Source organism: Chelmon rostratus, chromosome 17, assembly GCF_017976325.1.
Source record: "Chelmon rostratus isolate fCheRos1 chromosome 17, fCheRos1.pri, whole genome shotgun sequence".
NCBI lineage: Eukaryota > Metazoa > Chordata > Actinopteri > Chaetodontiformes > Chaetodontidae > Chelmon > Chelmon rostratus.
The window spans coordinates 18,801,732-18,825,838 of record NC_055674.1 but is presented as its reverse complement, the minus strand read 5'-3'; the positions used below and the strand labels follow the sequence as shown (position 1 = coordinate 18,825,838).

Here is a 24,107-nt window from a genome sequence, read left to right as displayed (position 1 = left end):
AACCGGCCGGTTAACTTCTCAATGAGCGGAGCTGCTGGCCTGTTTCATGTCTGCAGCGCGGAGCTCTGGAGACGGTCAATTGTTTCTGTGCTCGAGTCTTTACAGGCGGTCAGGAAGTTTGACGCTGACATTTAATTTCGTTGGTGGTGTTTTTAGGGTCATCGACGGAGGGAGAATTTGACAGCGACAAAGTAGTGAAGCGCGTATCCGGTGCCTTGTCAGAGGGAAGCGACGAAGAAGAAGAATATCGTTTTAATCACACAGGGGGGGCTTTCAAATAAGCCTCATGTATACTGTGTATTCACCTGCTGTTTGCGTGTTTATTGAACGCTTTTGAAGAATGCAAGGATTATGCTAGAAGCTAACTAGTGGCTGCAGACTCGCTACAGAGGGTAAGCAACACCTCAAGCATTTGTATGCTGTTTGTTCGATTGATAACCCTGGCACCACATGCAGATGTCACACAGTGTACCATCTTCACAATCAAGTGTAGCACACCTGATCTGGTGTCCAGGTCTGGTTTCTGAATGGTTGAGCTGCATTCTGTCAATGTATTGTCAGATTTTATTGGTGTTGCTGGGTAATGGACAATGTCTGCTTTCATTTCCTTTCCTGTGCCTCTTTGGGTGAAGCAGAATAAATGTGTTGTCCACATGGAGTCTTCCAAAAATTTCAACAAGAGCCTTTAACCCTGCAAATTTCCAATTTGGGACAACAAACCAAAACATCGCTCAAAGGAGAAAACACATGCTGCCAGACTTTTGAGACCCCCTGTGCTGAATCCATCCAGTGCATCATGCCTAATACACACACACACACACACACTGCACCAGCTCACACACTCGTGAAAAACGTGCAGCAGAGTGACATGCAGCAGATCCATCCTAATAAGAAGCGCAGTGATCTTTGTTGAGCTGATGAATAGCTGGGCGTTGTGTATCGGGTGGTCACTAATGGGAAACATGGTGTTGGTCAGTTGATCTGAATATTGAGCCTGCTGTGTGTATTTAATCCTCTGCAGCCTGATACAGAAAGCATGACTGTGCACATGCTCCACCATCACCTGCAAGAGATGCTCTGTACGCCAAGACTCAACACGACTCAATGCTTTCCTCTGTGTTTTTTTTAGGTGTGTGTACGTTAGAGCGTGAAAAATCAATAAGCTGAAAAGCTGAAGCGCCATTGTCCTGAAGAACTATGGAACTGTCACTGGTGAGTTTTTTCCAGCTGGAGCAAGCATGAACACTTTTGTTTAACTGGTATTAGTGATAAGTGATGAGGCATGATCAGACGGATCATCCTTGCCGTTTCCTTTTAGTATGCAAGTGGAGGTCAGGGCCTCCTGTCTGACAGAGATTTCAGTCATCATGACATGCTTTCCCTTCGTCTTTCTGAGCACACATGCAACAGGTGGCTGCAGAGCTGCAGATAATGTGAGGGAGGGCAGGTAAAAGGCTGCAGCATTAATGGGTTTTGGGAGGCAAACTGCGTTACATCACAGCTGAGCAATCAAAACGGACATGGCAAAGTTCACCCGTCACTGCCTGGCACAGCATTTGCAGGCTGTGAAAATAAGAAGAAAGTAAAATTAAAATTCAAAATGTTAGTTTAACCTGCGCTTTAAATAATCCCCTGGCTGCATCAATACTGCGGGCCTCATTTTTGACCTGACAAAAAAAACAAACAGAAAAAACTATAATTGATAAAACAGTTAACGCCCTCAAAGAACCAATTTTTGAGGAATTCATGTCATTTTGGTGCATGTTTCATTTCTTTGGAAAGATAAAACATGGAAACAGTCTCTTGGGTCTCTAATGGTATCACTACTGCGTGCCACCATCTAAATATAGTATGACTAATGTTACATAACTACTCCAAGTGATAGTGTTGAATCTCTTGTGGCTTATCAATATCTCTGGGGTCCAGGTCCTCGAGAGCAAAATAATTACTCAACAATCTCTGTGTAATCATTCAAGGAGTGCACAAACCTATTAGCAATGCTAATGCTGTAAATCAAATGATTATTAGCTGTGTCCTGTCTATCCTCCATCGTTTCATCCTTCACTTTCTCTTCTCCCACCTCTTTTGCTCCGTTCCTCTTCTCTGCTTGTTTTTTGTCTTTAACCGCCCCTCCCCTCCCCTCACCTCAGGCTCACCCGGCTATCAAAGCCTTCATGTGTGGCTCCGTCAGCGGCACCTGCTCCACCCTGCTTTTCCAACCTCTCGACCTGGTCAAGACCCGTCTGCAGACTCTGCAGAGCAACATGCAGCCTGGGTGAGTCCGTGTACGCGCACACACACACACACACACACACACAAAATTATCAGTATTGCTAGCTTGCATCACATGCTTTCTTGCCTTGTGATCTCCAAAAACTGATTTGTTGAGTGGATAAACAGAAGCTAAACTTTGTATCACACATGCAGCACATGGGCCCCACATGAAAACTGTTCATTATTCACCATTGATCCCCCTTCTATCAGCTTATCTGATTGTGTCTCTTTCAGTTCCGGCAAAGTGGGGATGGTGACTGTGCTGCTGAGCGTGGTGCGCACAGAGAGGCTGCTGGGACTGTGGAAAGGAATTTCACCGGTTAGAGCGTCTTTGTCTTTTCTCCATCACCATGTCGTATTGAAAGTCGTCTGAGTGTGCGAGCTTTAGATTTTCCCTTTCCTGACTCTGCTCACTCTAACCCGTCTGCTCCTCCAGTCCTTTGCTCGGACCATCCCAGGAGTGGGGATCTACTTCAGCACCTACTACTCTCTAAAGCAGCACTTCTTCCAGGACACAAGCCCAGGGGCCATGGAGGCCATGCTGATGGGAGGTGGTGCCCGGACGGTGGCGGGGGTCTTCATGCTGCCGGTCACTGTCATCAAGACACGCTATGAAGTAAGCACTGTGTGTGTGTGTGTGTGTGTTTTTGTTTTTTTTTTGCCAAGTTTAGCTCAGTTCCTGAGTGTCCATGAGATCCCAAAATGTGATAGGTCAAAAACAGCAATTTGTGTTTGAAGAAACTTAAGGGTGTATTCACTCTCTGCAGAGCTGCAACTGATCCCGCTGATATCCATGAAACAAGCTGGTCTCATTTTAAACTGCATGCACAGACAAGTGAAGGTCATCTCTTAGTTTGCTTGAACGAACAGTCACAAGTTCCACGATATAAATCATAAAGATTATAATCCAGACAAACAGCAAAATGCCATATGAAAGAGTTGCACAATGCGGTTTGGTTTTGTTTGTTGTCTGTAGACAAACATAATGTTGGACAGCTGTGTCATAAATGTGTGTGTTTCAGTGTGGCAGGTACAGCTATGGCAGCGTGACAGGGGCTCTGCGCAGTGTGTGTCGGACTGAAGGTCCTGCTGCTCTGTTCTCTGGCCTGATGGCAACTCTCCTCAGAGATGTTCCTTTTTCTGGTATCTACGTCATGTTCTACAGCCAGACCAAAGCCTCGCTGCCGAAAGGTGAGCATACACCTGAGGTCATTCAGTAATAACGTGCAGCATATCATTATTTTGAAGGACGCAAAAACAGTAGATGTTGATCTTATTTAGACTATTTAGTTGTTAAAGTAAAACGCCTGCTGTCTATCTTCTCTGAAGAAATCAGCACGTCTGCCTCCGCCCCACTGGCTAACTTCAGCTGCGGGATCCTGGCGGGTATATTGGCCTCCCTGATCACCCAGCCCCCCGATGTGGTGAAAACACACGTCCAGGTGAATCCACAGCTGAGGACAGCAGAGGCTACCAGATACATCTACATGGTAACACATCTCGTGTTTTCTGCTTCGTTATCTTGCTGCTGGACAGATTTACTGTACGTCAACTGTGCAGCCATGACTGCGTGATGCTATCAGTGATCATATCTGACGCCTGCCCTTGCTCTTGCATCTCGCCCTCTCTCTCTCTCAGGAACACGGACTCCAGGGGTTCTTTAGAGGGGCAGTTCCACGGGCGCTGAGGAGGACCATGATGGCTGCCATGGCGTGGACAGTGTACGAGCAGATGATGGCTCATGTGGGACTGAAGTCCTGAAGGGGAGAGCTGATGAGACGCTTGTGAAAGAAAGACGAGAAAAAAAGTCAAGCCAGCAGTGAGTGAACAGGAAGGAGCTGCTGAAGTGCAGCTGAGCCTCACAATGTTTTGCCCGTAAGAGCAACAAAGACCTTCAGTGACTTACAGCATTTCGCCGTAACAAGAGATGCAGACTGGTGATTTGAAGAAAGCGTCCACTTTTTGTCTAAATGACTAACACGCACTTTATAAGAGAGATGTGGAGAATTTGCTCTCTGAAATGTGCTCTGCTGGGTTATGGCTGATTTTTTCGGCCAATGCTTATTAACTCTTTAAAATAACAAAGGTTTGCTTTGACATTCTGTATTGCACTACAAGTTGTGTCTGATCCTTCATGAGTGTTTGGACTGGAACGTTCCACTTTTTGGAAAGGCCTCAGCGGGATTTCCTGCCTTTCAGATTATGTGCACACAATCTCAAAGAGTGCAGTGACACAAATGATCATTACTCAAGACAGCGTCCTAGATACGGCTCAGGCTTCTATAATGCACTTTAACCCCCTGCAGTCCTTTCATGGCACAATTTAAAACCCAGAAGCTTGTAAATGCCTTTCCAATAACACAGTGTATGTTTATATTCTGATATTGTTTGTAAGACTAAATAATATGCGCTTGTAGTAAATTAATCTGCCTTAAAATGCAATGATTTCTGTTTTGATATTTGTTCAAGTGTATTTTCGTGCAAAGGTATTGACCCCTGTTTAACTGTTCTGCCTTTTTAAGGATGTTTAAGAAAATAAAACACTCTACAATATATCTATGTGGAACATGAAGCCATTTTTTTTCAGTGTAAATGATTAAATGATGTAACAGAGTGACAGTCTCATATTAACGCCTGAGGCCTGGCTGACCTCTGAAACGCTGGCGTGTGATATGGCAGCTGTGTCTCATGACATGGTGAGTTTCATGCCCAGGCTGGACAGGGGTTGTTTTGACACATTAAGATAATTTCAACTCAGAGGTTCAGCGACATGTTACTTTGATACTTCTGGTTATCTTTTATTGGTCAGATAGCAGCGATGGAGAGTGAATTAAGCCCTTTTCTAAAATAAAAGGACTAATAGCAGAATGGATACCCATTTTATTAAAAATAAAAACTCTCTCCTTCTAACTTTAGTTGATGTACCTGAAATGCACAATCTGCACTTTGGTCACTTCTCTCTCATTAATTGGACAGGAGATAAAACAATGGCTGACTGGTTCAGCTGTGGTGTCAAACTATCAATGGCACTTCCAAGAGATTAGAAAGGCATATTGCTCAGCATATTGCAGAGGACTGTCAGAGCATAAAGGCCAAAGATTTTTTCATAGTACTGTTAGAGATAAGCAGCAGAGGGGGAGTGGTGGCATGGCATCGAATAGGAAATAGGGACAAGAACTGAAGACTTGTCAGGCTGAAGTAAGACATTAAGCTATTAAAGGTGAGCTATCTGCTGACACAAAGTTAATTAGTCATTACAGATCAGCTACGATACTATATATATATGGCAGAAAATATGACAACTTCACTTCATAAAGACTCATTTGATTTTGTCTCCAAATATGTGTTTGCACTTTATCAGATGCATAAACCTCTCTATAAAGCCAATAATGGGAAGTTTTCTATCAATAATCTTTGACTTTTAAACTGATGTGTTGGCCTCTCGTCCGTTGCATTTTGACAAGCTGTGTATGACTTTTTCCACTATTGACAGTATTGACTGGTAGATCAGTGAGTAAAAGGGGAATTTGACAGTGTGTGAATTTGTGGCAGGATTATGGGCCATAGTTTGACAGGCTATGTGTTGACAACCTGGATTTTCCAAGAAAACTGCTCCAAAACATGTTATTGCACCATGTGACACTCCACCCCATTCTTCCTTAGCCTTATTTGTAAGATTCATTTGCTCTAATGTCCTTGACATTCATCCAAACTGAAGTTTTGAATCGTTACCAACAAATCTACATACCTGCCTATGGCTCTGTTCAGTCTTCCATCACAACTGCTTCATCACGACATGAATTCATGTGTTTTCAGGATTACAGAAAATTTCATAATTTCTGCGGGTAAGACACGTTTCTTTGAAATTATTTCTCAACACGCTGTGTCAGTGTGTACACATTATGTCCCCTTTGCCTGGAACTCTTTATCTCTAGCAAATATAGTTGCAACACAGGTCAGTCTTTCACCGAGAAGCCAGCGTCTCAGCATTGTCTTAATATGGTCTTTCCATCCCCATTGTCTTAATATGGGATACCCATCCGACCCGTGATCCGACCTCCCGTTACCTCCACTCCTATCAGTAGAACATAGAGCATGAAGCCCCGCCTGGTGGCGAACTTGTAGAAGTACATCAACCACGTTCACAATAACCAGCCAATCACACGCTTGGAAATTTGGTATTAATACTGCGTCATTTCCTCCCAGCGCCCTCTTTTTCCACCGTGTGGTCTGACTTCCATACGGCGTTGTTTCGTGGTAAGTTTATACGGTCAGATTTCGGTAATAAACCTTTAAATGATGCCAAATAAACAAAGTAATGGTAGAGTGAACATAAAGCACCCTGTGGGGCGGCACAAGTCCCGTTTCTCGTGTGTGTAGCGTCCTAAATTACCCCAAAGTACATAATGCTAACATCATAGCTAACTTGCTAGCTTTCGACACGCGCTCCACTGGCAGTGCTCCCCTCGCGCCTGGTTTTAGATACTGGTCAAGCTTGACAGTCCCTGACGAAATACAATTAAAAGTGTGCCATTAGAAAAGTAAGAATCGGGCAAAATGGCACACCCTAGGTTGCAGCGTGGTTTACAATCTTAAATGTCGTCTAATGCCCGGATACCTTTAGCTAAAGCTTATTAGCCTGCTGCAGTTAGAAGCGGAGGCTCCAGCGTTTGTAGCCAACGTTGTGCTCTGACTTCCCGGAACAAGAAAACTAAATAGTCATGATGTTCGTGACACCAAATTGAACTGAAGTTTTCATTCTAAACTGCTGGCACTTAAAACCTGACGGTAACTTTGTCTGACCAATACTTTTCGTCTTTTTCCCAGCTCTCCCATCTCACTCGTTACGCAGGGAAAGTGGTCACGATGTCCGGAGGTCTGGATGTCCTTCAGATGAAGGAGGAGGATGTGCTGAAGTTCCTGGCAGCAGGAACCCACCTGGGAGGCACCAACTTGGACTTCCAGATGGATCAGTATGTGTACAAGAGAAAAAGCGACGGTGAGTGGTGGAAGATGGTGTAGCAATTATTGTACCCTGGGACTCAAACAGATTAAGCAGGATAAAGCTGTTTTTTTTAGGGCTTTACACCATGATGATACTCTTGCATGTTATAAATGGCTATATAGTAAGAATATCTCCTCCCCCCTCAATCACCAGGTGTGTACATCATTAACCTAAAGAAGACCTGGGAAAAGCTGCTGCTGGCAGCCAGGGCCATTGTTGCCATTGAGAACCCAGCTGATGTGTGTGTCATCTCTTCCAGGAACACTGGACAGGTAAAGTTAAAAAAAAATGCCTGAGCTCTAATTGATCATCTTATTATACTGTAGAAATGCTGCTTTACATAGTGGGACATCAGTACAGTAACTTTGACATGCACACTGTTAAAGCCGGGCACTGATGTCGGTGTTCTGGTGTCGGAAGTGTGCAAGAGTGAGCGGGCCGGGTTTTCGCTAACACCATGAGGACTGCTGTCCCATGACTGGGGTTTGATAGTGACCTGCGCCACAATTTGTCAAACAAAAAGAAGAATCATGAGAATAAAGGAAAATTGAGTAACTTGTTCTTTCTGTCCGTTTTAGAGAGCGGTGCTGAAGTTTGCCTCCGCCACTGGTGCCACCACCTTCCATGGTCGGTTCACCCCTGGTACATTCACCAATCAGATCCAGGCAGCTTTCAGGGAGCCCCGCCTCCTGATTGTGACAGACCCTCGTGCCGACCATCAGCCACTGACTGAGGCTTCCTACGTCAACATCCCCACCATTGCCCTGTGCAACACTGACTCCCCACTGAGATACGTGGACATTGCCATCCCCTGTAACAACAAGGTGAGACCAGCTGAAGGCAAGACTCAATCTTGTATTGACAAATTCTGGAAATTAAATGTTCCTTTCTTTCAGTAAAGCCTTGCACACTGTTAGAGCCCGGTGCGGTCCTGTCTGTGCTGTGCGGGGTGTAGGATGTGTGCTAAATAAAAGTGCTTGGCCTCTAACATCCCCTCTCTGAACTAAGCCAGGGGGGTGGATGTAGAGAACTTGCCACAAAAAGGCGAACTGTTTTGTAGATCTTCATGCCTTTTGTGGAAATTATGAAACCTAAAAGATATAAATCACAGCAGGTATTTTACTTTGTGGTTATCCATAGCCAATCTATGCCCGTGTTTCAGGGTCACCACTCTGTGGGTCTGATGTGGTGGATGTTGGCAAGGGAGGTTCTAAGGATGAGGGGAACCATCTCCAGGGAGCACCCATGGGAAGTCATGCCTGATCTGTACTTCTACAGAGACCCTGAAGAGGTAAGACACAGTGTACTTTGAGAGATGCACACTGGCTTAAGGTAGCTGTATAGGTTAGGTGGGTTGATTTGCACACTGCACTCTGTATTTTCAATGCAGATTGAGAAGGAGGAGCAGGCTGCAGCTGAGAAGGCCGTCGGAAAGGAGGAGTTCCAGGGTGAATGGAGCGCCCCTGCAGCTGAGTTCACCCAACCAGAGGTGGCTGACTGGTCTGAAGGTGTTGCTGTGCCATCTGTGCCCATCCAGCAGTTCCCTGCAGGTGTGTTTTCTTTTGACAAAACTGCATCTTTATTCAAACATGACAAAAGTGAAATTTGATGTTTGTGCCTTATTTGTCAATAACTGTTTGATTACTTTGTTTCAGCTGCACCGGCCGTGAAGACAGGTGAAGTATTTTCATATGAGTTAATATGGAAAAATCTGAACGTAGAAGTGTTAATTGTCTACTTAACGTTTTGTTTTCTTTCCCCTGCAGAGGACTGGAGTACTCAGCCTGCCACAGAGGACTGGTCCACTGCCCCCACTGCCCAGGCATCTGACTGGGGTGGTGCCACTTCTGACTGGTCTTAAATTGTTGACAATGGCAACAATAAAACAGTGTTTTTTACACTTGGACTTTGTTGTTCTGTTGTTTATTTGTTTTCTGAAGGTCCCTGTTAACTGTAATGTTCCTCTAAATCAACATCAAATGCAGCTGAAGTCTATAAAGCCAGTGGAACTTGTGACACTTAAAATAATGAATACTGATACTGTGAGTACACCAATGTTCACTGTGTTCAGTGTAGTATGAAGCCAAACCCCTCATTACCACCAATGGTTATAAAGGAAGTTGAGTGTAAAACTTATGTACTTTGGTTAAAGTGTAATAAAAATGACCAGTGATAAACTGGAGGACATCAGAGTTTAGTGACAACTACATTAATATAAGTGGAACATGTAAATGAGGACTGTCAAGTGGTGAAGACTGTGTATGACTAAGTGGACTGTCAGTCCACTACAGGTGAGGCAGGGAAGGAAGCAGACGTGATTGGGTGCCTGTGCTTTCCAGAGTCGGTACTATTACAGATGCAGAGGACTGCCCAGCTACTTGCTGACATGTTTGACCTGTAATACCTGACCCCAAATGGTACATAGGCCTCGAAAAAATGCCAGGCTCTCAACCTAATGGACAAACTACAAAACATTTCCACAACACAAAATGAAGGATTAGTTGACTAGATGTTGATTAACTTGGGAAAACTTGCGTGTTAAACAGTTTACCCATGTGTAGGGCTGGTATAGTCAAGGTCTATGTGCAGTAGTGTATCCCCAAAGCAACTTAGGCCTTTGCAGTTATGTGAATGAATGTATCAAAATATGATTGAAGCAATAATTTGGTCTGTTGGTGGAAATAACATGGTGTGGATGAGTGTACATTGCAACTTTCTTGGGGGGGCTCCTTTGCCAAAAAGCAAAACTTTATGCTTTAGAGACTGTAACCAAAACTGCCATCAACAAAATTTCACTGATTGACGACTGATTTCAGTAGAAAACCACAATCAACAGGTGGCTGCACAAGAACCAAGGTGGATTTTTACCTGCAACTTATAACAACATCAAAAAAGGGGGAAAAAGCTCTTTTTTGTTTTCACGTCATAGACATCAGTAAACTTTGCATCACTGTAAAGGGACACAAGCTGAAAAGGCCACATGTCCAGTGGTTCTTACTTTTAACTGAACTTCACTGTGTCATTAAAAAACACTGCATTCGCAGCAGAAAATACCGTTTTCTGTGTGTAGTTTGTAGTTTACTAACACCTATTTCCAAGACACAGTGGCGGTGACAAACTTCAACATCACCAGAAAGAGGACTGAGCAGATGGACGGGAACATGTAACATACAACCAGCACAGCTACATGTCTGAAAAAGGGGGTTTATATGAGATCAAACTGTGACTACATTCAGTAATTTGGGGGTTTTACCAATCACCTAGATTTTTCAAAAGCATGCCTTTAAATTTTTTCATTTATGACTGAAAAATAGGTCTGTGGAGATTCCCATTCATCCAGGTCATAGTACTTCTAAGAAAGTCTTTGAGAGACTGAAAAATAGACGAGAGATGCAAATCCCTGTTCTGAAAAATCAATCCAAATTTGCTATTTCTATTGTAAAAGCTATTCATTCAGATATTAAAGCTATCCATTCAGATATTAAAGCTATTCATTCAGATATTTAAGTGTGATCAAAAACTTGATGTGTAGCCTCTGCGGCTGTATCATCTCTGTAGCTTTAGGAGGGATGAGGGAATGTTTGTTTTCCGGATTTTACGAGCAACCAGGACAGGCTAATCATCCGGCATACAGTGCAACTCCTGCTTTTAGTAAACAGTAGAGGGGCATTCAGGGTCCGGACATCCCGCCTGTTCAGAACAATCATCTCCTGCACGTTCGCGCTAGTCTGTCAGGTGGGCGTGTTTCAGCTCTGCCATTGGACAAACGCTGTTCCCTTTCCTCCCCGGCTTCCGCTTTCTTTTCATACGCACGCCCAGCCACTGAATAATGATAATAATGATCAAGATGGCTACTACAGAGTCCTCCTTGCGGTAGCTAACAACCAATTTAATGGAAGCACTCAAAACTGCGATTTCCCACTGTTTAAGTCCCTCGTAGGTGACGGGGTCGGTGCCACGGATACTACTATATGGATTAATACGGGCTGAGAAGAGATAAAAGTCATTGTGTTGCCTGCAGCACTCATTCTGAGGAAGCTAGCTAGCAGAGCAACGAGCTAGCTGTACTTGTCGACCATCTCCAGGTTTAGCTTTCCTGCCAGCGGCGGCTCAGAGGAGTGCGACGCTCCCCGGTTTTGCGTGCCCGGTCGTCGGACGGAGCGTCAAATGGCAGAGCCGCGGAAAGTGCCGTTCGTTACCATCTCGTCCTTCAACACCTCGCCGCCGACCCCGGAGTCCAGCAAGAAGCGCCGCCGCGAAGATGAGGCCATCGACATCACTTTTGGGAAAGATGGAGGTGGAAGTGCCGCGGCGGTCGGGTCAGGAGGTGGCGGAGGTCTGTTTGGTAACACGAAAGGAGGCGATGCCGAGACCGAGGAGGTGAAGCCTACCGTCCGCCTCAACCTGCCGCTGACCGAGCCAAATGAACGAGCGTCGGCGGAGTTCAACTACGGCGAGCTGGTCAACTCAACTCTTTCTCAGGTAAGGAGAGAGTGGAGCCGCGCAGCAGGCACCATGGTGAGCACAGGAGGGGCCTAACCTGCATCACTCCAGGAGTGCTGCGCTGTCACACGTAGAGATGTTGTTATTTACTTTAAAGTGTTCATTGTGCACATGTTGGGCTTATATGGCACAGTGGTCCAGGGGATAACTACTATTCCTATGCTCAGTGTTTATTTATTATGACCCTGGGCCAAAGTCTGGATAGATAAACCAAGACAGGAAGTTAGCCAGTGTTTAGGATGAGAAGTTGCATGTGAAAAGGGTAATGAAGCCATTTTGGTATTGCATTTCCATAAAGTTTGGTGACTTGCGAGAAACAGGAAATTGGTAAGGCAGATGCGGAGATGTCTTGAATTTTAGTCCCTGGATGCTCCGCCTCTGTTAGACCCTCCGTTTCCGGCTAACACTGTGTTCATATCATGTGGGATGGATGGCAGAGATGTGAAAAAAATCCCATGTTTACGACTTGCAAGCACCCACATCACTGCTTAAGACAGCTGCGTGAGTACACACGTGATCCAGTGAGGGTTACAAATACTGTACACTGGCAGTACTACACTATATCCATTAGATTTACTTTGGCTGATGGGAGGTGTCCCTGTTGGCATGATTTTCAGGCGCTTCTATAATATGAAATGCTAAACCAGATGTATCAGAGCTCTCAGAAAAGTCAAGTTTCCCAGTTGTAATTACAAATTTGATGTTGAACTCTGTTTACAAGCTGGAATCTCATAATTACACACAAGAACTTATACAGCTGCTTTCCATGGGCTTAGTAGTACTTCTCGTGAAACAGATCATCATGTGCGAAGACTGATGATGTTCATACACATCGGTGAGAATAGGTATTCAGTTAAGAAAACCATGAAAAGCCTCTCGCTGTCGTTTCATTCCTTTGTCAATTTCCTTGTTTTTCTCAGGTAAAGCTTGCAGGATCAGCAGTCCCTAAAGGACTCACTCCTCCCCTGGACCCCAACGACCCCTTTGCCGATGATGACAGGGAGAGGCGGGAGGTAGAGGAGCTGGCCAGGAAATTTGAGAACAAATATGTGAGTGTTGTACTTTGAAGATGTATAAATATAATATTATCACACCTGTAACTGTATGGATGTCTAATGTATGTTTTCTAAATGTTTGTGGTCCCTGTGTTTTGCCTCTGTTTGCAGGGTGGCGGCCCAAAGAAGAAGAAAAAGGACAGGATGCAGGATCTCATTGACATTGGCTATGGCTATGATGAGACTGACCCTTTCATAGACAATTCAGAGGCTGTGAGTTCCCTTTTTTGCCAAAGCACACACATTACTTTCAGCTTTTCTCATAGGTTGCCACTTATATATCTGAATAGTGAAAATGAAAAAAAACTAAAATTCCAAAGTGTGTGTCTACACAATCCTTTTAGTGTTTCAGTTCTACTTTTTGTGGTGTTCTGAAGTTTTCTGTCTTGGGTTGAAACTGAAACTGGGATCAAGTGTGTTTTTGTCCACATGCATGTTGTCATCTTATCATATTTCTCTTTGACACAAACTCACATACTGTGTCCCAACTTCAATAACTACATAATATTTGTTAGTTTGAGTATGTCACGAGAGTAACAAAAGTAAGTACACTCAAGTATACGACACTAAGTTGTAATTTAAGCATGAGTTATTTGTTTATTTACTGATTTGTTTGAGTGTGGTTATCATGGATGGCATTATCCGACAATGCAATGTACAAAAAAAATAAAATGAATTGTTCTCAGTGGTGAAGCTGCTTTAGAAAGATTTTAGAAAGTAAATAAATCCATGAGAAAACGTTTGTTGCTCTTGGTTAAGTTTAATTGTAACACCGGGCTTCTCAAGTAATAGTTTGATGGCAGACGTCTTTTCTGTTAGACCTACTGCTTAAAAACTTTATTTTCTTGTATACAAAGTGCAAAAACAGTGCACCACAAAGATTACAATACAGTGCATACAGTTAAGAATGATGCGGAATATATTTGGGACAAGGGCAGTGTAATTTTTGTTGTTTTTCTAAGCACTGGTGAAAGTTCGGGGCAGTGCAGTGGTAGAAAACTAACAGTAATTATACTTCTCTCCTGGCCTCAGTATGACGAGCTGGTACCAGCCTCTCTCACCACAAAACATGGAGGCTTCTACATCAACACAGGCACTCTGCAGTTCAGAGCAGCGTCTGACTCTGAGGGAGAAAATGCTGGCACGGAGGATAATCACTTCAAGGTAGGTTCTTGTATGAGCATGTTCTGAAGGGTGCATACAGGCAGATTGTGCACATTAAAAAGTCAAATATGTCTCGTTTTATTACTGCACTGAAGCCGACTGTCGTTGTACTATATTAATGAACCTAATGTTTTCCTCCTGTGTGCAGAAGATGAAAGATGGTGAGGAGCGGGTGATAAAGAAACGCAGGAAAAAGCAAGAAGGTGGAATTCTGGAGGACAAGAAACCCAGAAAGAATAAAGTACCGAAGACCGGGTGAGATTTAGTTTTTCTTCAGTGTTTTATGCCTGGCTTGTTGTTTCGCCAATATTTTTCATGCATAGAATATTTCCTCTATTCTAAATTCTGTGTGATCAAGCACTTAAATGTGTAAGTTCTCTTATAGGAAGTTCCCAATCAGCAGCTTCCTCCTCCCAATGAGTTAATCACCACAGATTCATTCCTGAACTCAGTACATTTTCTCTGTGCAAGTCAGTTGATTGTCTTTCTTCTTACTGTGTCTCGTGTTGTGGCAGAGTTTCAGCTCTGAATGTTCATCGGCCAGAAAAGAAAAAGAGGAAGAAGCTGATGAAGGACTCTCTCCACCTGGCCAACATGTTACGTCGCTTCACCAGGGAGAAGGAAGAGATGCGCAAGAAGAACCTGGCTGCAGCCGGTCTGCCACGGCCCCACACCAAAGTGCCCAACGCCAACAGCGCGCTCCTCAACACCCACTCCAAGGCTGCTGGCGGCAACGACTGCAACATGGCCGACCTGACCGCCGACCCGGCCGTGATGTCGCTGCTGGGCTCAGCCAATAACGACATACTGCAGGACATGATGGGTGACCTGGACTTTGGGATGCTGGACTCTCCTCAGCCCTCCAGTCCAGTGCAGGGAGAGAACGGCGCGTTTGGGATGGCACATAAAGCGGGTGGTAGCAGAGTGACGCAGGGTAGTGTGATGACCCCTCCCCCTCTGCCCGGTGGACTCCCAGCCCCACTCACAAAGCGCATTGAAGACCTGAGAGCGGTATGAACTTCCCCTGGATCACATGTTTTAGATCAGGGCTGCAAATAAGAATTATTGCCGTTATTGATTCAGCTGCAGAACGATTCATGGTTTTGTTTAGAAATAGGTCATAAAACAATGAAAAATATGCAGTATAATTTCCCAGAGCCCAAATCTCAATCTGACCAACGATCAAAAACCCAAAGATTTCAGTCAATTTATTATGCTGTTAATTAGGACAAGCAGAAAATAACTCATGAAAATGACTAAAAGGATGAATTGGTTATCAAAAGAATGGCAGCTTAATTTTCCTTTGACTGGCTAATTATCTCAGTAACTAATTGTGGAAACTTTAGTGTGAATTAAACCTGACTGGGATTATTCATGACACAAGTCATGTTCTTGTTCTGATGTGACAGCTGCACAAAACCACCCTGACAGTATTTGGCACAAAGAGGTTAAACAGCCATTTTTAATAGCGCTGTTTGTCAAGTCTGTGACAGGACGAACAAAGACGTGACTTCAGTCTGTCTAATGCTTGTCTCCTGGCGCAGGCGTCCCGTCTGTTCGATGAAGAGGGCAGGAAGAAATTCTTCACTTTGGACATGAACAACATCCTGCTGGAGTGAGTTTAGATTTTCATTTTTGCAGTCTGCTATGAAAACAAATGTAAAACCATGGAAATCTCTGACATCTGCTTGTGTGTATGTGTGTTTCAGTATTGAGTTGCAGGTTCAGGAGCAGCCTGCAGAGGTGCGTTCAGCCGTCTACTCTCACCTGGAGGCCTTTGTGCCCTGCAATAAAGAAGCTCTGCTCAAACGCCTTAAGAAGCTCAGCCTCAACATTCAGGTGCGTGGGAGTCATATTATTCTTAGACAGGATAGAGTCAGACCACAGTGCAGGAAGACTGGAGGATATGTGATGTGCTTAACAATCGGTAATGTGAACTGTTCAACCAAAAAATAAATACATTTTCGGTTTGTTCTATTAAATTGATCAGCAAATGAAGCTTGGATGTTGAATATTACGCAGTATTTCACAGAACATAAATAGCACAGTCTAAATGTAGCTGCGTGAAAAGCGAAGTCATTGTTTTTGTTACTGCTGCGTTTGCCGGCTGCGCCTGTTATCTTGTTCTATATTTAGCACACGAGTGTGCCGGCCAGCATATGCGTGTGTGATTTCTGACTGTGCTCATCCCCGTCGCCCAGGATGACCGCCTTCGAACGCCCCTGCTGAAGCTGAAGCTGGCGGTGTGCAGCGTGATGCCGGAGCAGATCGCTCGATACAACATGGACTGCATCGCTAAAGTGGCAAAGTAAGGGCGAAGAAGAAGAAGCAGCCGTGGCTATGATTTTGTGTCCGAATGGTCAGAATCAATGCATCTACACATATATCTTTATGAGGTTTATTTCTGTGTTCACAGGCAGCAGTCTGAGGAGGGAGAGAAGAACGGGTCAGAGGATGATGATGAGGAGAAGCCAGGGAAGAGGGTGATGGGCCCACGGAAAAAGTTTCTCTGGGACGACAAACTCAGGTCAGTTGACAGTTGAGGTGGCTGGAAATGTACATGACGTGCATCGATGGAGTACTTACTGTAGATCTGTGCGTGCGTTCCAGGTCGTTGCTGTGTACTCTGGTGCGGGTGAAGCTGAGCTGCTATGAGCTGGAGGGCAAGAACTCGCTGTCTCTAGAAGACTACCTCAAAGCCTTCATGGAGACTGAAGTTAAACCTCTGTGGCCTAAGGGCTGGATGCAGGCCAGGTGTGTGTCTCTTCACTGCAGCTACCTGCTATATTATAGGTCTCCAGCAATGGCCCACCTTCTGTTTGCTGGCTAGCTGAGTATTCCCTCTCTCGTATTGATATGTCCAACATGGGTTATTTCTGTTTACAGGATGCTGTTCAAAGAGAGCATCATGGCTCACGGTCACCTCACAGGCTACACGTGAGTCATGTCACTTATCAGCCATTTTTCTTCAGAACAACTCCGACTCGTCAAACTTGTTCTCACACACTTGTGTTGTTTTTTGTCAATCCAGAGCAAAGAAGAAGATGGTCCCTACTCCCAAGGCCAAGCCAAAGGTTGGAGTTAATTTTTTGGCTGTAACTTGTTACATGACTGCACATTACTTTGTGCGTGTAGGTGTGAACGCAGCCTTAGAGCGATACAATTGGTCCTTATAAAGCGTTTTTAAATGTACATATGCACATGTGAGTAGTGTTATTAGATAGACTTGAGACAATGTGGATCTGTTCTGTAAATCTGCAGTAGGCAACGACTGCACCACCCGTCGATTTGAGCGCCATGGCATCGAACAGAATGAGCCCAAAGCTCCGTGCGGAGCTGGGATGTGTTCGCACATGTTTCGTGCTTCATGCCATGTAGGCAATATATGTCGCAAGATGCAGGATTTCCTGCTGGTTTTTCCACCAATAAGTCAGGCTGGCACAGCGCTGAAATGAAGTGTGGAGGTTGTTCTGGCCCCGTGAGACTAGACTTTCACCATCTTAAGGGACGTGCACGCGCATTTGCATTTGTTGAACAGCCAATTGGAATGCTCTCTCGCTGAAATGACCTGTGATTGGCCAGAGTGTCCCGTCACGGGCTAGATTTTCTAAAGCCTGAAAGCGGAGCCAGGAGGAGACGCAGCAGTCCAGTTTTCTCTCAGACCGCTTGAATTACAATATGCTGAAAGGTTATCATGGAGTTCTTGCCCAGTGATGCCTGCCACTGCTTTAATATGACCAGGAAATGTGTAGTGAAGTCATGGTGCAGTTCGTGTAAATGTTGTTTTTGTGTAATTTGTACTTCTAGGAGGCTGTGTGGGTGCAGAGGTCCGCCCCCTCAGTGGGTGCCACTCCCTCCCCTGCAGCCCAGGTTGCCAAGCGACCACCTCAGTCACCGTCTGAGCCCATATGTCTCGATTCCCTCGACGAGGATCTGACGGCTCCCTCCCTGGACTCCATCTCCCAGGCCCTGGCCATCCTCGGCAACGCAGCCAAGGGCCTGGCCCACGGGGACAGCCCCCCGTCCCCGGATGGACCCAAGACCGCCACCAACCCCTCTACTCACCACGCCTCACCAATCCTGCAGCAGCAGAAAAAGAACTCTGTCAGCACTCCCAGCTCCAATGCACCTCACTACATCTCTACCTCTTCGTCTTCCTCCACCTCTCTGTCTCGGCCTTCCTCCATCGCGTCCTCCCCTCTGCCCTCGGTGAGGGTGGATGGGATGGGGGTGATTAAGGGCACGGTGCAGGCGCACAGACACTCGGTGTTGAACACTCAGAGAACTTTGGGTGTGGGTGTGGCTAAAGCCAACTCGCCTGCCTCGGCATCGCCACCTAAACCACGTCCGCCACCCACTGCGTCCCCGCTTGTGGCCCCAGGATCGAAGATGGGGGTCTCCACTCCCCCCTCTGGCCTCCTCAAAGGCAGCAATAATAATAAAGCCAACAGTGGTGACACTCTCATCATCACATCGCCTCAGTCTCGGCCACACGCCCTCCCATCCCAATCACACATGACCCCCAAAACCTTCCAGTCGCCTCGCCTCCCCCAGACCCCGCAGAGTAAATCGTCCCCCTCCCTCTCTCAGACGCTCCCCGGAGTTCAGTCCCAGCCCCGGCCTCAGTCCAACTTCATCACCCCTATGCACGCCACTCTCACCAAGTCCACCCACAGCAGCATCCCGCCCATCGTCAAACTCACTCCCCGCACCCCCAGCCCTGCTGTGACCACTACCACCTCAGTCTCCCCCTCCATCTCTCAAAGCCCCAGGTCTCAGGCAACCCCCCCCATACACCAGTACACTCCCAAAAGCGCAGCAGGGTTCCGCCCGCCGTTCTCAGGTGCCCAAGGAGGAGTAACCAAGCCGGGGCAAGGCAGCTACACTCCTCCAGGTGGCCAGAAGACCCCCATCAACAACAGCACCACCAACACCAGCCTTATTAACACCATATCCATAAGCAAGCATTCAGGATCCAGTGCCTCCCCCACAACAGCCTCTGCCAACCCAGGCCAGCGTCAGAGGCCCGGGGGCGGGACATCTCAGGGGGCCAAGCCGGTCGCGTCTGTCCCATCGTCATCTGTCTCTTCTCAGCTGCCACAGGTCTGTACTGCCAGCATGTCCGGAACACTAACCTGCTTCCTTTTGTCCAAATGCGTTATTATTCAGCACATTTACATGCACTGTAGTAATTTGGCCATTCAGAAAAAAACATTTTTACAGATGCATTATTTTGGAAGTATAACAATTAGTTAGTTGGTTGACAGAAAATTAACCGGCAACTATTCTGATAATGGATTAATTGTCGCAGTCATTTTTCAAGCCAAAGTACCAAACATTTATAAGTTGCCACCTCTTGGCTGTGAGGATCTGCAGCTTTCCTCAGTTGTACACTGAATGTCTTTGGGTTTTGTACAGCTGCTCAGACAAAACAAGTCAATCTGAGGACGTCATCTTGGACTCTGAGAAGTTTTTTTCTGACATTTTCTACATGAAATGGTTTATTGAGAGGATAATTGGCTGATTATTCCATAATGAAAATAATCATTAGTTGCAGCCCCACATTATTGTAGATAAACTAAACAGTAGCTATAAAGAGTATATAGTAGTAAACATGAGTTCTCTTATAATGCTGCTCATGTTAAGTTAATGTCAATAATAATAACTACATAACCCTCTATACAGGATTATACTGACAGGGCCCGTTCTGCTGCATAATGAGTATTTTGCGTTTGATACGTTTTGGGGATAATACTCACACTTCTACTTAAGCAAGGTCTTTAATATGTGTTTACATTGCAGTACTGCGACTAATGCTTCAGCAGAGGATAGCACAGTAAAGCTTTAATGTCCTCATGGGGCAATTCGGCTTGCAAAGAGCAGTCGATAGTAGTAAATATTTAAGACAACAATGAATGGATCTGAGCACTTGTTCCACCTCTGCTGAGTCGGAGAATATTTTATTATGACTTGAGTGAACTGCAAGTCAAATGCAGTGTGTGGGAGAGGGTTGGGAAGAGGTAAGCTGGGTTATCAGAATAAGGTGTTGTAGACTCGTTGTCCACTTAACTTTGCTCACAAACAGCTCCTGTGTTTCCTGACACAACGTCTCGAATCTGCTCAGGTCTCCACGGCAGGTAGCGGCGGTCTGCTGGGCTCCGCCTCGTCTCTTCCTCTGGGGTTTGGGATGCTGGGGGGCCTGGTGCCCGTGTCCCTGCCCTTCCAGTTCCCCCCGCTGCTAAACCTGCCTCAGCTGGGTGCAGCAGGCTCCGGCGCGGCAGCCAGTGGCTCTGCGGCCAGTAGCAATGCACCGTTCTCCACCCTGACCCAGAGTGAGTGACGCACGCAGGGCAGACACGTGGATGAATGAAATGATGCACCACACACATCTGAGAGTGGTGGCAGGTTCTAAATATAGTGTAAAATATAGTGTCAAATACTGTCAGGTTGATTTAAAATGAAATATTTTGACACATCAGGCCGGCACTGTGTGTAGCTTTCTCTGCTCGTCTGTTTGGATGTCCTGTATAGGCCATGTTTTGTGTTGTATGTTAGAGCATCATCTGTTTTATCACCATATCGTGTGTCAGATTGTGATTTTTCTCCTGTTTGACATTATTCCATTTTGTTTGCTTAATTTCCCCAAATTTCTCCTTCTGTTTTCTGCACTCCTATGCCAATCCCATGTTGGTTACTTTCTCCGCCTGTCACTCACCCTGTCTCACTTCTATCTTTACCCCCTCTTCTGTTTGGCTGTCATTACATGTCCTTGACCTCTATGCCATCTTGCTCCTTCTCCAAACCTCCCCCTCTTCCCTCCCCATCTTGTTGGCATCTGTCCATCCCTCATCTCCCTCCCTGTTCCCCTGTCCTGTCTCCTCAGATCTGTATAAGAGTCTCCAGTCAGGGTCTCAGGTTGCTCTGCCTCCTCACTTGCAGCTCGCTTTCTCAGGTAAAATCTGACCCTTCCTCCACCCTCAAAGCCTGCTCCATTTACTCCCTCCCCTGCCCTCCTTTTCTCTCTTCAAGTGTCTGGTGTGCTTTGTCTCAGGTTGTCCTTTTCCGTCTGGTCCGTTCTGTTCTCTGCTCGTCTGTTGGTAACCGCATGCCTGTTGTGTAGTCATTTTTAGCTGTTGTCCAATCTCTGTCATATGTGTTCTTTATGTGTCTGTCAATGTTTTTCACTGACTTTTCAAGAACTATTTGATTCCTATCCAGATGTGAGTCAAAGCCAGGGAGGAGACGCTAAAAGGAAGACTCTATGATGCAGCTGGAATTCACCACCCAGCGGATGCTGTCTAATGAAGTGTTGGGACAAATCAGGATGGACCGTGACAGATGGACTTGTAGTAGGGGTCTGAAATGAGGACGTGGTTACACTTAAGATCCTTGATCTGAGATCAGCTCAACTTTTCATGAATACCACAGTTAAATATAACTTTTTAAAACAATTTGATAACTTTTAAGTACTATTCTTCATAGAATTGTTAAATGACAAATACAGTTTGTCAATGTTTACAAGATAGACCTTTATCACTGTGGACAGGGAGAAGGAATGAATGGGATTTTTAGGTGAGTGAGGGTGTGTGTGTGTGTGTGATGGTTTGAATGAGCGTGGTTGGTGGGATTGAAAGGGTGCCTTTTGTATGTCTCCCTCTCTGATGCATGGTCAGTGTGTCTATTTGGTGCTGTTTTTATCATAATGTAATTATCACTGATACCTGTAAGAAATGTAAACTGCAAATTGAATTTGAGCTTTTTTTCCCCCAATGAGAGCTGTACACTTTTTCATTGTACTTGAATTCTTGAATGAATTCTTTTCTGTATAGAACTCAAACCTACTTTTAATTAAAATCTTTCCCTTCAATGGAGTAATTTGATGTAAGCATAGAATACTTAGAACTGTTTTCCTCTGGACTCCCTACAGCTTAAGTCCTCTGACTCTAATGTAACTGAGGCACAACACCACACATGAATGGGCAGTGTATATTTATTTGACACCTTGATTTGACTATTAAATCAAATTCAAGTATTCATGAACCCCAACTTAACCCAGACAAATGTGAACGAATGTTCCTGAAATACCTTTTGACACCGGATCAAATTAGCAGAGTCCAACAAATAACAAGCAAGACAAAAACAATACAAAAAGGGAAAACGGTCTGTCAATCTAAGCAGTTTGTGAAAGACTGCGTGTGAAAGGTAACTTGAACTGGCAGTATGAGAAGGTCAGGATTGGCCGGCCCTCCCAGAGCTTCTCCCAGATGGTTTTTCCCCTCAAAACATTGTCGCTTCACGTCTGCCTTTTGGAACCTACTTGACCAAAGGCCTGGTCTTATCGTCGTCGCCACACTGGTGGGCTTTGTACTTTTTGACCTCAGCCATGTACTTTGACCAAGCATCGCTCTTGCCTGGCTCGACCTGCAGGAGAAGGAGGCACAGGGGGATCAAAAGGTGGAGTCAAGAGAACATGATACAAATTGCCAGCCAGCCACAAAAGCCCGCTTACCTCTGTGTCGTGTTTCTGCTTCTTCGCAACCATGCCGGTCTTTAGGAACACACCGCCTCTGCGTTTCCCCACCTGGGTTAGGGGATAGAAGACTGAAACCGTTATAGGAGCCCTTGCAGATGGACTGCCAATGAAGGAGACTACACCAGAGCAGAAGGTCTACATTTAGTCTCTTGCCGCACCACCAGCGAAACCATCATCAGTGAGGAGCATCCCTAGTCTTGACTGGTCTGCAAATATTACATATTGCCACAACGTGTTCATAAAATAATTTCAGTATAACAAAAGCACTGGCATGTGTGCGAAATGCTACAATGTATTAACTTTAGTGCCAGTTAGAGTAAGACTGTCAATCAGTGCATGGTGCGTCAATTTGGATGTGTGTTGAACTACTGCTATCTCATCTTACAACTGCCAAACCCCTTACAAAGCTCGTCACGGGAGGGGGCTTCTTTTCCACTGGTGTCTGTCCTTGCTCTGTGGCTCTCGCCTCTCCACTTGTTTGCTGCGTCTCCTTTTTCCTCTTCTCTTCCTCCATCTTCTTGAACATCTCCATGAAGCTGCCGTCGTTAGCGAACACGTTTCCCCCGGGCATCGTTGCGGGGCTGCTGGAGGGGGACGCCGGGCTGCCGCAGCTCGAGTCACCGCTGCCGCCGCTTGTTTGGGGTTTGCCTTGTGCCCGCTTTGAATCCATGTTTCCTGGGTGTGATGCCGATAAACAGGCAAAGTCCAGCGCCTCAAAGCGGATATGCGCCCGTTTACTTAATAGTATGGCTTTGTTGCGAAGTTGGCCTTTAATGTGGAGCGCCTCCAGACACGCTGCAAGACGTCGTGGACCCCACCCGCAACACAATATAAAAAGCCCCGAGTTTAACTAAACGGATATAAAGTCCGCTTCAGGAAAAAATGCTAATTTGTAAGAAACAAAATCGTGATAAGAAAGGCTAAAAACGCTTCACAACGTCAGCCCTCTATCGCATAACATTACCCACTGACAAAAACAAAAGCAGGCGCTGGTTCGGCTGCTAGCGCGGCTAATGCTGCGGGCTACTGCCGGTTTAGTAAGGCCTTCACGCACGAACAACCTCAACTCGAACATCCAATTCATATGTGGGAAGCACCCACATATAAAAATGCAGTTAAAGGGTACAACAGGGATCGAATACCTGCAGCGCAGACTGGGAGGTTAGCAGATGTTACCAACGCTTCTCGCTAACTTTCGCCATCCAGTATTCGCAGTCGGCCATGTTTGATTTCCGGTAAAACGTCACGTCGTGGCCGTGGCGCCCCCTGCTGCGCCGGAAGTGAAACTGATACTTAAGTTCTTAATGGCGCCTTCATTAGCCTATTGTTGCTGCTCTGCTTGAGTTGAACAATGTTGCATTTCCACATAAAAGTAGAAACCTTTCGTTTTGAACGTGTACAGCTGCACACATACTTTATCACTGTCCTCTGCTGTAATATATTAGAACTCATTAATCTATAGCTGTTATCACCCCATTTGACCTCGTCCCTTGGGAATCAGTGCAATCATATGTTTTCCCCCCTTATATATATATATATATATATATATATATATATATATATACCCCCAAAA

General features: G+C 45.5%; 4 protein-coding genes and 1 non-coding gene across 7 annotated transcripts; 4 read left to right on the top strand and 1 right to left on the bottom strand.

Moving 5' to 3' along the window:
• Window positions 1-38: 38 nt before the first annotated feature.
• On the top strand, window positions 39-4,810 carry LOC121621170 (mitochondrial glycine transporter A-like). Its single transcript, XM_041957517.1, has 8 exons — window positions 39-392; window positions 1,130-1,212; window positions 2,151-2,275; window positions 2,509-2,593; window positions 2,711-2,890; window positions 3,297-3,465; window positions 3,604-3,764; window positions 3,913-4,810. The coding sequence occupies exons 2-8, from the start codon at window positions 1,198-1,200 to the stop codon at window positions 4,033-4,035; spliced, it is 858 nt and encodes a 285-aa protein (XP_041813451.1). The 5' UTR covers window positions 39-392; window positions 1,130-1,197; the 3' UTR covers window positions 4,036-4,810.
• Window positions 4,811-6,479: 1,669 nt separating this feature from the next.
• On the top strand, window positions 6,480-9,185 carry rpsa (ribosomal protein SA). 2 transcript variants are annotated; one of them, XM_041957106.1, is made up of 8 exons: window positions 6,480-6,531; window positions 7,102-7,273; window positions 7,433-7,551; window positions 7,858-8,103; window positions 8,442-8,570; window positions 8,670-8,829; window positions 8,935-8,955; window positions 9,046-9,185. In XM_041957106.1, the coding sequence occupies exons 2-8, from the start codon at window positions 7,141-7,143 to the stop codon at window positions 9,138-9,140; spliced, it is 903 nt and encodes a 300-aa protein (XP_041813040.1). In that variant the 5' UTR covers window positions 6,480-6,531; window positions 7,102-7,140; the 3' UTR covers window positions 9,141-9,185. The 2 variants fall into 2 exon arrangements, with proteins under 2 accessions (XP_041813040.1, XP_041813039.1); XM_041957105.1 differs by having other exon boundaries at window positions 8,935-9,185.
• On the top strand, window positions 7,649-7,788 carry LOC121621521. The gene has a single exon (XR_006007632.1). It is a non-coding gene; the product is annotated as a small nucleolar RNA SNORA62/SNORA6 family (small nucleolar RNA).
• Window positions 9,186-11,121: 1,936 nt separating the features above from the next.
• ubn2b (ubinuclein 2b) lies at window positions 11,122-21,868 on the top strand. 2 transcript variants are annotated; one of them, XM_041957680.1, is made up of 17 exons: window positions 11,122-11,761; window positions 12,703-12,831; window positions 12,949-13,050; window positions 13,870-14,001; window positions 14,150-14,256; window positions 14,517-15,012; window positions 15,546-15,616; window positions 15,711-15,840; window positions 16,203-16,309; window positions 16,418-16,528; window positions 16,612-16,755; window positions 16,888-16,938; window positions 17,033-17,075; window positions 17,809-19,104; window positions 20,126-20,333; window positions 20,885-20,953; window positions 21,220-21,868. In XM_041957680.1, exons 1-17 carry the CDS (start codon window positions 11,447-11,449, stop codon window positions 21,264-21,266), a joined length of 3,558 nt encoding a protein of 1,185 aa, XP_041813614.1. In that variant the 5' UTR covers window positions 11,122-11,446; the 3' UTR covers window positions 21,267-21,868. The 2 variants fall into 2 exon arrangements, with proteins under 2 accessions (XP_041813614.1, XP_041813616.1); XM_041957682.1 differs by lacking the exon at window positions 20,885-20,953.
• Window positions 21,869-21,975: 107 nt separating this feature from the next.
• trir (telomerase RNA component interacting RNase) lies at window positions 21,976-23,756 on the bottom strand. Its single transcript, XM_041957447.1, has 3 exons — window positions 22,938-23,756; window positions 22,511-22,582; window positions 21,976-22,422 (listed from the first exon to the last, which is right to left on the bottom strand). Exons 1-3 carry the CDS (start codon window positions 23,202-23,204, stop codon window positions 22,315-22,317), a joined length of 447 nt encoding a protein of 148 aa, XP_041813381.1. The 5' UTR covers window positions 23,205-23,756; the 3' UTR covers window positions 21,976-22,314.
• Window positions 23,757-24,107: the final 351 nt, after the last annotated feature.

Coding starts and splice junctions, on each gene's coding strand:
- LOC121621170 (XM_041957517.1), top strand. Junction 2,276..2,508: donor CAGAGCAACATGCAGCCTGG/GTGAGTCCGTGT, acceptor TGTCTCTTTCAG/TTCCGGCAAAGTGGGGATGG. Junction 3,466..3,603: donor CAAAGCCTCGCTGCCGAAAG/GTGAGCATACAC, acceptor TCTTCTCTGAAG/AAATCAGCACGTCTGCCTCC.
- rpsa (XM_041957105.1), top strand. CDS start 7,141: ATGTCCGGAGGTCTGGATGTCCTTCAGATGAAGGAGGAGGATGTGCTG. Junction 7,274..7,432: donor GTACAAGAGAAAAAGCGACG/GTGAGTGGTGGA, acceptor CTCAATCACCAG/GTGTGTACATCATTAACCTA. Junction 8,571..8,669: donor TCTACAGAGACCCTGAAGAG/GTAAGACACAGT, acceptor TTTTCAATGCAG/ATTGAGAAGGAGGAGCAGGC.
- ubn2b (XM_041957680.1), top strand. CDS start 11,447: ATGGCAGAGCCGCGGAAAGTGCCGTTCGTTACCATCTCGTCCTTCAAC. Junction 12,832..12,948: donor GGAAATTTGAGAACAAATAT/GTGAGTGTTGTA, acceptor CTCTGTTTGCAG/GGTGGCGGCCCAAAGAAGAA. Junction 16,756..16,887: donor AAGGGCTGGATGCAGGCCAG/GTGTGTGTCTCT, acceptor TTCTGTTTACAG/GATGCTGTTCAAAGAGAGCA.
- trir (XM_041957447.1), bottom strand. CDS start 23,204: ATGGATTCAAAGCGGGCACAAGGCAAACCCCAAACAAGCGGCGGCAGC. Junction 22,583..22,937: donor CCCCTCCCGTGACGAGCTTT/GTAAGGGGTTTG, acceptor CCCCTAACCCAG/GTGGGGAAACGCAGAGGCGG. Junction 22,423..22,510: donor AGCAGAAACACGACACAGAG/GTAAGCGGGCTT, acceptor CTTCTCCTGCAG/GTCGAGCCAGGCAAGAGCGA.